The 14,784-nt window shown below is 39.5% G+C and overlaps 3 protein-coding genes across 3 annotated transcripts in view; 1 reads left to right on the forward strand and 2 right to left on the reverse strand.

Moving 5' to 3' along the window:
* LOC118782752 (extracellular calcium-sensing receptor-like) overlaps window positions 1–14,784 on the forward strand; it is a 77,225-nt gene that overhangs the window by 41,246 nt on the left and 21,195 nt on the right. The window lies entirely within an intron of this gene.
* LOC118782766 (extracellular calcium-sensing receptor-like) lies at window positions 573–5,699 on the reverse strand. Its single transcript, XM_036536312.1, has 6 exons — window positions 5,581–5,699; window positions 5,205–5,493; window positions 2,942–3,769; window positions 2,211–2,435; window positions 1,564–1,687; window positions 573–1,477 (listed from the first exon to the last, which is right to left on the reverse strand). Exons 1-6 carry the CDS (start codon window positions 5,646–5,648, stop codon window positions 573–575), a joined length of 2,439 nt encoding a protein of 812 aa, XP_036392205.1. The 5' UTR covers window positions 5,649–5,699.
* Window positions 7,018–13,556, reverse strand: LOC118782757 (extracellular calcium-sensing receptor-like). Its single transcript, XM_036536303.1, has 7 exons — window positions 13,339–13,556; window positions 12,943–13,231; window positions 11,050–11,598; window positions 10,771–10,974; window positions 9,020–9,226; window positions 7,999–8,122; window positions 7,018–7,922 (listed from the first exon to the last, which is right to left on the reverse strand). The coding sequence occupies exons 1-7, from the start codon at window positions 13,554–13,556 to the stop codon at window positions 7,018–7,020; spliced, it is 2,496 nt and encodes an 831-aa protein (XP_036392196.1).

Below are 14,784 nucleotides of genomic sequence, written 5' to 3' on the forward strand. Positions count from 1 at the left end.
CTTAACCTCAGTAAGAAGTGGACGGGAAATCACAAGAAATACTATTGCAAGTCCACCTCCTAAAACACATTCTGAGAAGAAGTGGATGATATGACTTCATGCTCATGGACTACAAGCTAAATTGTAGCTATTTGTTTAATTTTACATTTATTACAGGAAACGTGGCTGTGAAAATTGTGCTTATATTGTATCTAAATTAACTGCAACATTAGTAATTGCGGTAAAGTGGTTAAAAATGCAATTTTACAACAATAATGAAGTGGGGATTATTGGAGATGTTTGTACAGAATTTTTCAAGTTTACTTTTACAATTATTATATATTGGTGTCAGTATTCATGGTAAATAGCATATCATTCTAAAAGTATTCTGACATGAAAACAAACCTTTTCTAAAATAAAAGCTTTGACATTTTAGTTAATTCATTCATTTGTCAAGAGGTTTCGGTATTGTTTACTATCTAGGAAAAATAGGGCAAAAATGCTGTCACATTTCCATAAATAAAATTAACATGGACTGATCCTATTTGTATGTAGTAAGCAGTTCATAACACAAAACATGAAGTTGCATTAGTTTATTTGATACCTGTCCTTCCCATCAGATGTTGTTTGGTATTTTTATGTGGTTTCAATAAAATTATATAACATTTTGGAGCAAATAAACACATTAGAAGCCCAAAACTCGATGCTAGAATTGCAAAGATCTCCACAGCTACTGTGAACTTTCCAGGTGAGCTGACATAAGCTGGTATAAAAGCCAGCCACACGGCACAGAATATCAGCATACTGAAGGTGATGTACTTGGCTTCATTAAAATTGCCTGGAAGCTTCCTGGCAAGAAAGGCCAGGATAAAACACAGGGCAGCCAGGAGACCAATATATCCCAGAACACACCAGAAGGCTCGGTCAGAACCCACACTGCACTCTAGGATTATTTTGGACCGTTGGTACTGGGTGTTTTTGTAGGGGAATGGAGGGGCAGTGATCAGCCACACTGCACAGATTATCACTTGTACAAAGGTGCAGGCAGAGATGATGACCCTCTGCTGTTTGGGTCCCAGCCACTTCATAATGTTGTTTCCTGGCCTGGTGGCTGTGAAGGCAGCCAGAACCACCAGAGTCTTCCCCAGGATACAGGAGATGCAGAGGGAGAAAGTGATGCTGAAGGCAGTATGGCGCAGCATGCAGGACCATGGTGTGGGCTCTCCAATGAACACCAGTGCACACAGGAAGCACAGGGTCAGAGAGAGCAGGATGAAGAAGCTCAGCTCTGAGTTATTGACTCTGACAATTGGAGTGTTTCTGTGGTAGAGGAACACTGCCAGAACAGTGATAGTGAGGCAGGCTCCTACCACAGCTATAACAGTCAGGGTCAGCCCCATTGCATCATGGGTGAGGTATTCAACTGCTTTGGGTATGCATTTGGTTTTGGCCTGATTGGACCAGTAATCCTCAGGACAAGAAGTACAATCTATTGAATCTAAAGAGAAAAAAACATTGAATGAAAAATTATTTAAAAGTAAACCACAGAGAAAGATGTTTTTTTTTCAAAAGTGGAGGCCTTACCTGTCTCATTACTAATCTTGCCGTTGTCACATGGTGCACAATCAAAGCAGCACAGAGGCTCCCCACGACGGACTGCCTTCCTGCTTCCTGGAGCACAGCTGTCACTGCACACAGACACCACCATCTGTGTGAGACAGAACACAGCCATCTGTCACCAAAAACTACCATCAGTGAGACAGTCATGGCACACCTGTACATGTTCATGCGACTTCCAGTGCACACCTTTCGCTGCACATCAGACACTAGGTATTATCTGAATATGAAAAAATAAAACCGGATGTCACTACACAGCTATACCCATTCATGAGACCCATTGCACACCTCTAACTTTTCAAATCCATAGTGAAAACACAGAGGCTACAGCACTGTAAAAAAAATGTACATTCATTATGGGTCATAAAATAATCTGTGGTGGTGTTTATTGGCGTGCATTTTTTTTTTCTTGGACATTGCAGCACATGAATATATTTTAACGACAGACTACAGGTTTTATCTCCAGCTCTCATAGAGACGGTCCCAGCTGAGTGTTTGCTGATGAATGTGGAGTTGCTGCATTGACCTAAGAGTAACACTTACCTCCACTTCACCCTACAGAACTTCAACAGATGGCATCGCATGTACTGAAATACACAGTTTTTGCAGCTTGCCTCACTCTGATGGCCCGCCCACACGATCACATCCTCCTGGATGAAGAGCTCCTTCCCAGCCTCCTTTGCACCATCAAACATTCCCACAGTGACAAATTCAATATTTCCAGCTGCACCTCTTTGCCAGTTGATTACATCATATGACGGAACAACATCCCCGTTTTCGTCAAAGTTAACCTCTTCTCCAGAAATGGTGAAGGAGACCTCCTGTAGATAGTGCTGAAGCTTTGAGATGAAAATTAAGTTAACAAATTGTTCTATAAAAATTGTCTTTTGTGCAATAAATTTATTTTTAGCTTGTTACTGAATACATTTTCTCATGATAGGATCATAAGAAATGAAAAAGTAAATGTAAATGTTTATGTAAAAAAAATGACAAGGTTTATGAAAAAACGTACATTACATATCAAAATAACAATGAAATAAAATGTGTTGGGAATGACCCAGAAAATAAATGTCTCTTTGTGTTTATCAGTTTCTATATCTACATATAACTAAAACTGAATAAACATTGTCATCTGAACTAAAATTCAGGTTCAATGAATGATTAAATCTTAAGCCAGGTACAATAAAATAATACAGTACAACTGAAACTATAAAGCTATTTCCAAGATAATGTATGTCAACATTGTAATTTACTTGTCATGCAAGAATTTTTTTTTACTCAAAATGGAATATGCGCATTCCCTAAATTCAAAATGTTTCATGCAGTTTACAATGTAAACATTTACCTGCCATGGATGAATGTTTGTGGCATCAGCACATGAGGAGTTTTGGAAGGGTCCTTTCCCAGGCTCACAGCTGATGAGGCTGTGCAGGGCGTGAGCAATGGCGTACACAGCTTTGTACACATTGTAGGATACACGAGGGCTGGAGGTGTTCAGGTAGGCAAAGTGTTGCTCCTTTAGGGGCTCTTGTCCTGAGCAGGGGGGCAGCTGGGAGGAGACCTGGGCTACATTGCCAGGGGGAGAGAGAGAGCAACCGTACAAAGCACCCCACAGCTCATGCACCAGAGGGTTACTGGGGTACCTCAAAGGATCCACACTCATCAGGTAGTTTCTCAGTCCTGGAATCTGCCCTTTACGGATGGAAAACCCAAGGGTACCACCCAGAAATGGGTAGAACTCACTTCCTGCAAACAGGGAGGCTGTGACCCAGGCTTCACTGGCAATCCACTGAATCCCAGTGATGTTATGATCCATGTACTCTTTCAGTAATGGGTAGAGCTCCCCTTCTCCAGAAAACACCACCACAACCCTTGCAGTTGAGCGCTTCATCACATCGAGGATTTCAAGGATTCTCTCCCGGCTGTACACTTTGGGGATCATTTCCTGGTAGGCCAAGCACACACCTGTGTTTTTGATCTCCCTCATAAGACCCTGAAGAGCGAATCTGCCATAGTCATGATCCTCGAGGACCACACCAACCCACGTCCATCCAAATTTCTGCAGGAGCCGAGCGATAGCTTTCACCTGGTAGTCATCATTTGGAATAACTCTGAAAAATGTTGGGAATTTTTTCCTGTCGCTGAGGCAAGAACATGTTGAAAAATAGCTGATCTGAAAAACACAAAAGCCAAAATGTGCAGGCATCAAAACAGAAGGTAATTTTACATTGTAGAATATTCTGGAAAAATGCTGAATTAGAAACACACAAAACTCAAAACATTTTTACCATAGAGTATAGTACATGTTTGGCACATCAATACAGAAATGTTCCTTTTATATAATCTTTTAGGCCCTATGAGCATATCAGTAGGGTATAAAGTGAAGTTCTTCTGGATTATTGTTTCATCATTATGAAAACTATGATAAAATTGCCCTTGCTCTTGTACCGTGTGTTGCAATCAACAACCAAAAAACAGTATTTTTAAGTTGTTCCTTATGTTACAATTTTGTGGATATCCAAATGAAGAGCACAAAACCATCTCAGGGGAAGAGAACTATTACTTTCATGTCTTAGTTTTTACTAATTTCCCTTCTCCTGTAAATTACTGATATGAGAAATGACTTCTATTCAACACTTCTGTATTTTCAAAACAATTCCGTCCAAAGCATGACCAGTAAGTCATTTACGTGTGGTATTTCATAAAATGCCAGCATTCACTATTTCATCATTGCTCCTCTCTGTTGCCCTGACCATACACAGCACAGTATTTAATGACCCTTCTCTATGGTCAAAAGAGAAATGCATTCTACAGACTTCACTTACCATGGAGCTGGATACAGAACCACATTAGGATTTCAAGTCTGATCATTTTATTATTATTATTTTTTAATCACTTAGGGTTCCTGAGCATAGATTTTTACATGAATAAAGATGTAACACAATACATACATAAATAACATTGTGGAAATATGCTTTAGGATAAAGTTTAGAGATTATGAGTATGCTAATAATTATTAACTAGTCCCAACTGCATAATTATTGTGTAGATTTATATTTTTGGACTGTTGGAATTATGACGTTGAAATGAAAATGGTTGTTTCTCTATATAATACTAACACATTGGAAAATGTGGATAAATAACTGATAAAATACATTCTTAAAAAAGTGATATTTAGTAACTGGGAACATCCCATCATGATAAAATATCGTATTTAAATATTTATGAAAGTATGAAATTATATAATACATTTATAGTGAGAGTTAAAGCACTTCAATTTCAATATCTGAATAACAAACAGCAGACTAGTCAATAAATAAAAGGCAGAACAACAAATTTCCAAACAGAGCATTAAAAGCAGAAATTGGAGCCCTGTTTCACATTTTCACAATTGACATTGGAGTTGATAGTTTATACTAATATGCCTTTATTATTACACTTTCTATTTGTGCCTATAAACAATACGGAAAATACTACCACTTATGAATACAGACAGTAAATAATAAATTATTCATTTGCCAATTCATTTTTGCAGAGCCAATGTATATCATTCACTAATCCCTTTAATCTGTTAATGTAGAAATACAGTTCTCACACAATATACACACCATTGGAATACTGAAGGGTTGCAGAGATCTGGAGAGAACAATGGACTGTGCAGATCCAGATTCTCCAACCACGGCCAAAACCGGAGATGTGCCAGAACACCCACTATCATGGGCTTCACCTGGCCCATTCAGAACTGCCATAACCGCCCCCTGTGCTGTGAGAGGGGTTGTGCAGGAATCGTAGATCTTGTATCCCAATGTGAAGTTTGGCAGCAGGTTCTGACTCTGGTTGATCTCTTCAACAGCCAGCCTCATGGTCTGGGCCCAGCGGAAAGATCTGGAGTCAAATCTGTGCAGAGACCAATTGTGGAGTTTAACAGGGCCGATGGCTGCAGAGGACAGCTATCCACTCGTGTCACAAACTCTCTGAACTCACCCCCAACATTTTGCAGCAGCAGGTTTGTGAGTAAAGTTCTGGTCTGGCGCTTCCATTCTGTAGTGCATGGGGAAAATCCCCCCAATGATGAGATCTCCATCAGCCTGGAACCCTGGCTCAAATTGGCCCAGCAGAGAACAGGATGGAACAGGGGCTGTGCTGGCAGGAGTGAGGGCAGAGAATGGAAAAAACAGGGACCACACAAACAGAGGAGTCATCTTCAGTCACACTGGTCCCACACAGAGGGGTGCAGAGAGGAGAGTGCCGTTTTATACACCAGCCTTTCCTCTATGCATCTCATTATGCTCTGTATCTCAATGGACTTCTCTGTCAGCAGGAGAGCACATGACATCACCTGCTCTGCCCTCCCCATAGACAAAGCTGAGGTGTAGAGCTCATGTGAAATAACAGACAAGGGAGCTTTCCATTACATGAAATTCATGCCTTTTTTTCTCAGAACACTGCTACAGACACAGGGTGCATAATTTTTTGGTCTTTGTCAATCTTGTCACTTTTAGTAAATAGGATTGCATGTTGAATTATTATCAAGCATTTCAATTTCAAGGATGGCCACATCCAGCATGACCTATTATGCATGAGATCATTTGAATAAAATAGTAAACATGATTAATCTAATTGGTATGTATAGTCTAGAATTGGGGCATGGTGCAGAATGATGGTACATTATTTTGTCACTGTGAAATTACTAGTGTAATGAATTTTTAGTATTTCACGGCACAATACCTGCCTTTAGTGTATCTTTTGAAATACTTACTTAGCATATAGAATATATAACAAAACTTAAAACTGATAATTGTTCTGGGCATCTTTGCTCTTTGTTCTACGAAATTCTAAAACAGCTTGATATCTAAGTGGTAAAAATGGAATGAAAAAAGCAGTATTACTCACTCCATGTCTGAAAATGGCAAAATAATATGTAAAATGGTACTACCTAATCATCATTTTTGACATTGAATGTTAAAAACAATAACAAAAAATGTAGCTGTGTGTAAGGAAGTGTTGAAAAGTGTAAGTGAGTATGCTGAGGCAACTGCCTGATTGCTTGAAGCAAAATGTCTGATTAATTAGAGGACCTGGAACATCTCAAAATCAAGGACATATTGGGCAGTGATTGTCTCGCACTGGCATGCATGAGTTGAATTGAAAATTCAAGACTTACAAATGGAGACAAATGAGAGAAAATTTTAAAAATACAAAGCTTTTATTCTTATTATGCCTACATTATTATAGGCAAGCTTCATATTTAGACTAAATATGAAATGTATAGCTCTTGAGATGCTCAAAATGCACTATAAATACACAGGAATTAATGTATTCATTTTATGTGTTACCCTGATAACACTTCAAGCATACCACTTATCCCTAAATACTGGGAATAGAGCTAATTCATTACAAGAAACATGAAATTGCATTACTTTATTTGATATTTATTCTTCCCATCAGATGTTGTTTGGTATTTTTGTGTGGTTTCAATAAAATTATATAACATTTTGGAGCAAATAAACACATTAGAAGCCCAAAACTCGATGCTAGAATTGCAAAGATCTCCACAGCTACTGTGAATTTTCCAGGAGAGCTGACATAAGCTGGTATGAAAGCCAGCCACACGGCACAGAATATCAGCATACTGAAGGTGATATACTTGGCTTCATTAAAATTGCCTGGAAGCTTCCTGGCAAGAAAGGCCAGGACAAAACACAGAGCAGCCAAAAGCCCAATATACCCCAGAACACACCAGAAGGCTCGGTCAGAACCCACACTGCACTCCAGGATTATTTTGGACCGTTGGTACTGGGTGTTTTTGTAGGGGAATGGAGGGGCAGTGATCAGCCACACTGCACAGATTATCACTTGTACAAAGGTGCAGGCAGAGATGATGACCCTCTGCTGTTTGGGTCCCAGCCACTTCATGATGTTGTTTCCTGGCCTGGTGGCTGTGAAGGCAGCCAGAACCACCAGAGTCTTCCCCAGGATACAGGAGATGCAGAGGGAGAAAGTGATGCTGAAGGCAGTATGGCGCAGCATGCAGGACCATGGTGTGGGCTCTCCAATGAACACCAGCGCACACAGGAAGCACAGGGTCAGAGAGAGCAGGATGAAGAAGCTCAGCTCTGAGTTATTGACTCTGACAATTGGAGTGTTTCTGTGGTAGAGGAACACTGCCAGAACAGTGATAGTGAGGCAGGCTCCTACCACAGCTATAACAGTCAAGGTCAGCCCCATTGCGTCATGGGTGAGGTATTCAACTGCTTTGGGTATGCATTTCGTTCTGGCCACATTGGACCAGTAATCTTCGGGACAAGGTGTGCAATCTATTGAATCTAAAGGAGAGTAATGGACACAATATTAGTTATAAATTAAAACCACAGAGATAGATGTAATGTGTAGCTTCCTCACCTGTCTGATTACTAATCTTGCCATCGTCACATGGTACACAATCAAAGCAGCACAGAGGCTCCCCACGACGGACTGCCTTCCTGCTTCCTGGAGCACAGCTGTCACTGCACACAGACACCAGCACCTGTGCGCAAGAGAGGATAAACCATTTGTTACTGCAAATAAACTCATGTGTCTATGATACTGTCAATCCTCCCCTTTGCCTGTGTAAAAGCCTGCTCCTGAACACCTTTACTTACCCAACAGTCTGTCACTGAAAGCTGTATTTGTCTATGAGATGATACAGCTATGGTTCAGTACACATATATCTTTGTCTAATAAAGAACATAACCAAATGTTTCTGGGTCATTTACTGACATTGACCAGAATCCCAAATCGGTTTCATTCTTCTGGAGACAAGTGTGGATTGGTTCTCCGGGTCATGCTTGTCTAACCACTCTAACTTGTGCTATAAGTTGTCAGGCACCTACAAGGTTCTTGCATGACATCAGTGGAGTAGCACTGATCTTCCAATGGGTGCCCACTCCACCGTGGTACGCTGTGTGAAATGTAGTGATAAAAATAGCCATTGGCTAGGTGTGAGTATATCAGAGGGTTGCAACTGTCTCACCTCACGCTCTTGTGAGCGTGCAGAGATTGTGACAATGAGGCAAGGCTAGTGTATACACTTGGCAGTTCCAAAAGTGGGTTCCACAAAGGATGACATAAAGAAACTGAAGATGTATACTGTCAGTTTCGTGTGACGGCAGCATAATCTCCACCTACTTCAAACATAGCAAAAATTTGTCTGATGTGAACAAATGTAATGTAAAAAATATAAGATTACAAAACAACACATTGATGTGTATGAAATGTCATATTATGAACAAAATGCATATGTATAAACTTAGTTTACTTTGTTTAAAAATACTGTGCTCTGACTTTGCTCCTAAAATTGACATTGTGTTACAAAATGGTATTTTTTGTATGTATAATGCTATGGTACACACTGTGTGCTGCTTGCCTGTCTCTGGTGGCCTGCCCATATCATCGCCTCCTCCTGGATGAAAAGCTCGTTCCCAGCCTCCTTTGCTCCATCATACAGTCCCACATTGACAAACTCAATCTTTCCAGCTGCCCCTCTTTGCCAATTGATCAGATCATATGATGGAATTGAATCTCCATTCATATCAAAGTCAACCGCTTCTTCCGAAATGGTGAAGGAAACTTCTTGAAGGTACTGTTGCAGCTTTCACATGATAAAGCAGTGTTATTCATACGTCAATTAATTAATCACATCACTATGGTAAAACTCTGCAGTGAAGCTAATTTTTATTTGAACATACAGTATTTCTCATTACATTAATGGTATACCTCATTCATTTATCAAAGAAACTAAAATGCAGTATGAAATTTCAAGACGTTAATTTTGAAATGTTAACTTGCAATTACCTGGAATTCCAAACAAATGTTTTGAGCTTTACACAAAAACTTCCTCAAGGTAAAAATTGCTGAACTAGATTATTTGGACTTTTACACAAAACAGTGCACATTTAAATTGTAAGGCATGTGAAAAGAAATATTGCATTCATGCAGTGTTGTAATACTAAAATTATAACTTGTAAAGTTATAATATGGTTGCAATAATAATCCATACAACCGCATATAACAATATGCAGCTGAACTATTGATGACTGGCAATAGGACACAATGGAAAGTGAAGGGTTGATAACTAAAATGACATAAAACAGAATGGGAAAAAAATAACTAATGCACCATGGGCATGCAGCAGATACATTAGTTTAAATCTGACAACTGACTAGCCGGTTTACCACAAAGTGAGGTTTCACTGGTCCCTGACAAACATCAACATTGATTAGCTGTTAGCAAGCTACAAAGAAATAGAAACTTCTAGGAGTAAATAGGAGTAATAGGTGCCTCTAACAAGCAATATGTTGAAACAAAAATGTTTCTTTTAACTGTAAGATCAAACATAATCAAATATGTTTACAAATCAGATCAGATCAAAGTATTAATACTGAAGAGTAAAAGTATCTAATTTTATGTTTTCTACAAAATGCATTGCAATTTAAATTGTATAGAGTGCTCAAAATATGAGAAATTGGGGTATGTAACTCAAAAGCTGCAGGAGATTCTGTTTAAGTTTAAAGTAGTTGAGCATAAAGCTATCATGTTCATGATAAAGAAAATAGATATGGAAGACATTACATGCAAACTAATTAAGTGATACCATACATTCTATAGGGTTATGGAGTACCTACTACACACAAGCTAAACAGAAATTCAGACAGAATCAGCAGGGGCACAGCCTGTTCTTATTAGTTTACTTTGATTAACAAATGTGAAAAATTCATCAGATAACCTGTTTGTTTTCTTCATGTCAGTTTAGAAAACAAATTCAATTTACAAATTAGAAAGAAATCATTTTATTACCACACAATCCTTGAGTTAAAAGCACAATGAAGGTTGACAAACAAACTCAATTTTGAAACTCACTGCACATTCATAGTTATTGAAATTATCTGCACGGATTAACATGCTCCGTTTGTGGGCACTGAGAATCAAAGAAAAAAAAAAAACAGCATGAAAAAAGATAAAAAAAAATTCAATGTCATTTTGTGATATATATTACAGAAAAAGAAAACTGCAGCAAATTACATGATAATTTAAGGCTACGATTTCTGCCTCCTCTACTTCAAGGTCTCTGGACAATATACTGTATGTAATAGTAAATACAAAATATTTCATACAGTTTGCAATGCAAACATTTACCTGCCATGGATGAATATCTGTGGCATCAGCACATGTGGAGTTTTGGAAGGGTCCTTTCCCAGGCTCACAGTTGATGAGGCTGTGCAGGGCGTGAGCAATGGCGTACACAGCTTTGTACACATTGTAGGTTACACGAGGGCTGGAGGTGTTCAGGTAAGCAGAGTGTTGCTCTTGCAGGGGCTCTTGCCCTGAGCAGGGAGGCAACTCGGAGGAGACCTGGGTCCTACTGCTGGAGGGGTAGAGAGAGCAACCGTACAAAGCACCCCACAGCTCGTGCACAAGGGGGTTATTTGGGTACCTTAAAGGGTTCACACTCATCAGGTAGTTTCTAAGACCCGTAACCTTCCCCTGCCGGATAGCAAATCCAATGGTACCACCCAGAAATGGGTAGAACTCACTGCCTGTGAACAGGTTGGCTGTGACCCAGGCTTCACTGGCGATCCACTGAATCCCAGTGATATTCTGATCCATGTACTCTCTCAGGAAGGGGTACAGCTCACCTTCACCAGCAAAGCTGATCACCACCCTTGCAGAGGAGTGCTTCATCACATTGAGGATTTCAAGGATTCTCTCTCGATTGTACACTTTGGGGATTATTTCGTGGTAGGCTAAGCACACACCTGTGCTTTTGAACTCCCTTAGCAATCCCTGAAGAGCAAATCTTGCATAGTCATCATCTTCGGTGACCACCCCGACCCACGTCCAGCTGAATCTGTGCAGGAGGTCAGCAATGGCTTTCACTTGGTAGTCATCACTGGGAACAACTCTGAAAAATGTTGGGAATTCTTTTCTGTTGCTGAAGCAGGAACACGTTGAGAAATAACTGATCTGAGAAATGGAACAAAGTTATCAAAGTTATCAAAACATTTTATCTAAATTAAAACAGTTTATGGCTTAACCTGTAATGGCTACTTTTTTCCTTGTTGCCTTAATGTCCAATACTTATGCAGAAATTGAAAGCTTTAATTGTGTTGTCATTTTGTTTTTTATTGTTGGCATGCAATTATCATTCATGTACCTATTTTATACAGTAGCAACATTTTTTTTTTGTTTCTGACCAGTCCTTTGATGTGTTTTTGTGGAAAATGGTATACTGGCAAATAATTTGATTGTATGTTTCAATATTAAATTCAACATGGCATTCTATAAGGCTTTACCTAAATCAGCAATGAGTAGTTATTTCATTTTACAAAATTACCACAGTGATGATGAATTTAGAAAAGTATAAAAGCTAGAAATGAGTAAAAACTGAAACAGGATAATAGATGTAGAGGTTTACTGTTAATGGAATATTTATGGAAGAGCTATTCCAAGTGCCAAACTGGACTATTACTGAATTCCACTTTTTATGCAGAAGTCATTACCTTGATCAGTGGATAACATGTTTCTTTAATAATAATTTGCATAGTAAGATTAAGTAATATACATTTACGGTAACATACATCTTTGGCACACAGAAGTTCTACATACATAACTATGGATCATTATATGTCTTATGTTTCATTTTATGTTTGTTACCATTTGAAAATATGTCATTAGAATGCTGGGAAGCTGAAAAGGTGCTTAAAGTGTATTTATCAATTTTGCAAGTGAAATGTTGAGTCTTGCCCTCTGCTTATATTGAAAATGGAGTGCTGCATTCTTTGTTTCAATGCTAGGTTGCATAGTGTAGCTAGAACACATGGTTCTCTCTGCACATGTACATGTCAGGTGCCTGTGGGTGTTCTGCTAGGCTGCAGAAACTGAACCAATAAATGGCTGAAGCCATGACGTTTCTTTTACTCCGTGCAGGATTCATATGGATTGCTTAGCCAGTGGACTCAGTATAAATGCACATTGTTTTGTAGGCTTTCTGTGACTTTATGACTTACCAACAATTACCAATTTAAACTGAATCTTGTCAAGGTATTTGATTTATTTTCCCAAACAGCACTCAAATGCCTTTCATTCCTTAAAAAAGAACAGTATTATATTTAAATGTAGGTCTAATACTAACAATTATTATGCCTTTAAGAGATTATACACACTAGGAAAGAGGTACCAGAAGAGTCAGAACATGAAGTCAGGACCAGATCTGGTGAATGATTCATCTTTACAGAACACATTCATTCAATTCAACAACCCCTTTGATCTATAAATGAAATTGCAGCATCCCTAACAGAAAATTCTCACCATTGGAATTCTGAAGGGCTGCAGTGTTCTGGAGACAACAATGGACTGAGATGATCCTGAATCTCCAACCACAGCCAAAAGAGGAGACGCACCAGAACACACAGAACTGTGGGCTTCAGCTGGTCCATTCAGAATTCCCAGAACTGCCCGTTGTGCTGCCACATGGGTTGCACACGAGTCATAGATCTTGTATCCCAGTGTGTGGTTCGGCAGCAGGTTTGGACTTTTGTTAATCTCCTCAACAGCCATCCTCATGGTCTGAGCCCAGCGGAAAGATCTGGAGTCAAACCTGAGAGCACAGGGACCAACAGAGGAGTGTAAAATACTCTCAGTTGGAAGAGAGGGCAGGCATCCACCAGCAGTTACCCACCAACATTACAAACCCTCTGAGCTCACCCCCAACATTCTGAAGCAGCTGGTTTGGAAATAAAGTTCTGGTCTGGTGGCTCCACTCGGTAGTGCATGGGGAAAAGCCCTCCAATGATGAAGTCTCCATCAGCCTGGAACCCTGGCTCAAAGTGGCCCAGCAGAGAACAGGATGGAACAGGGGCTGGGCTGGCAGCAGTGAGGGCAGAGACTGTGTATAACAGGGACCACACAAACAGCAGAGTCATCTTCAGCCAGACTGGTCCCACACAGAGGAGTGCAGAGAGGAGAGTGCCATTTTATACACCAGCCTTTCCTCTATGCATCTCATTATGTTCTGTATCTCAATGGACTTCTCTGTCAGCAGGAGAGCACATGACACCGTCTGCTCTGCCCTCCCCTTAGACAAAGCTCAGAGGCATAGAGCCCATGTTAAATAACAGACAAGTGAGTTTAACATTATATCATTTTTATGAAGCATATTTCTGCATGTCACACATACAATATTTATGCTTTCAGGGACCCTTGGCAGGATTGTCTAAAATTGTCTTTGTATAATAAATAATGGTAATAATAATCATAATAGTAATAATGTCCTGGAGTTATCATTTAGATATATAACATATATATATAACATTTAGATTTCAAAATACGGGAGGTTTTTTCGGCGGGTGGGGGGGGGGGGGTGGATAGTAAATAAATAAGCAAATAAATAATTGTATGTAGTGTGTAGATTGTGTTTCATAGATGATCTGGCAACTTGGGTAATGTGCGGGTAATGTGCTTTATTTTATGAAAACCTGCGCACGTCTTTTTGTGATTTCAAAACCGGATAACTCGACAACGCTTTGTCACACAGAGAAACAACTACTATCATCAGAAAGTTGCCGAAGATCTGTCCTCATAACGTGATGACTTCTGTATGTAGAAATATGTGACTAGCATCATAACAAAGCTCTGGTTCCATTTGTGTTCCATCTATGCAATGACTAGTTCATGAGTAACTAAAACAAGAGTAATGGGTGTGGAGATGGCTGCAGAGCTATGCACAGATTGTAACTGTAATTAAATTTGATGTAAATTCTATATTATTTTTCTCGCCAACACTTCGTAGCATAGATAAGCAACTAGCATCGTTAGCGATAAATTCTTCATGACCAATTCAACCGAGAAGAAGGGATGTGACTTTGGACGCAGGCTGCGTCTGTCAGCTTTAAGGGTTAAAAAACATTTTAGTGACAATTGCAAGTGGCAAATAATTTTTTAAAGATTTTTCCAGATACCCCCCAAAATTTTGATGTTGAGGCTTTCAGGGGGTCTCAAGTGTAAATCAAGGGGTCTCAGACCCCCCGAGACCCCTCGCATTTCGCACCCTGGTGCCACTGTTTGTCTATGAAATCAGTAATGAGTCTAGAGGTGGGGACACAGTAAGATTTCAAAATTCATACAGTCTGTCAGTCCCAACTCTACAAATTC

This window comes from Megalops cyprinoides, chromosome 9 (assembly GCF_013368585.1).
Source record: "Megalops cyprinoides isolate fMegCyp1 chromosome 9, fMegCyp1.pri, whole genome shotgun sequence".
NCBI lineage: Eukaryota > Metazoa > Chordata > Actinopteri > Elopiformes > Megalopidae > Megalops > Megalops cyprinoides.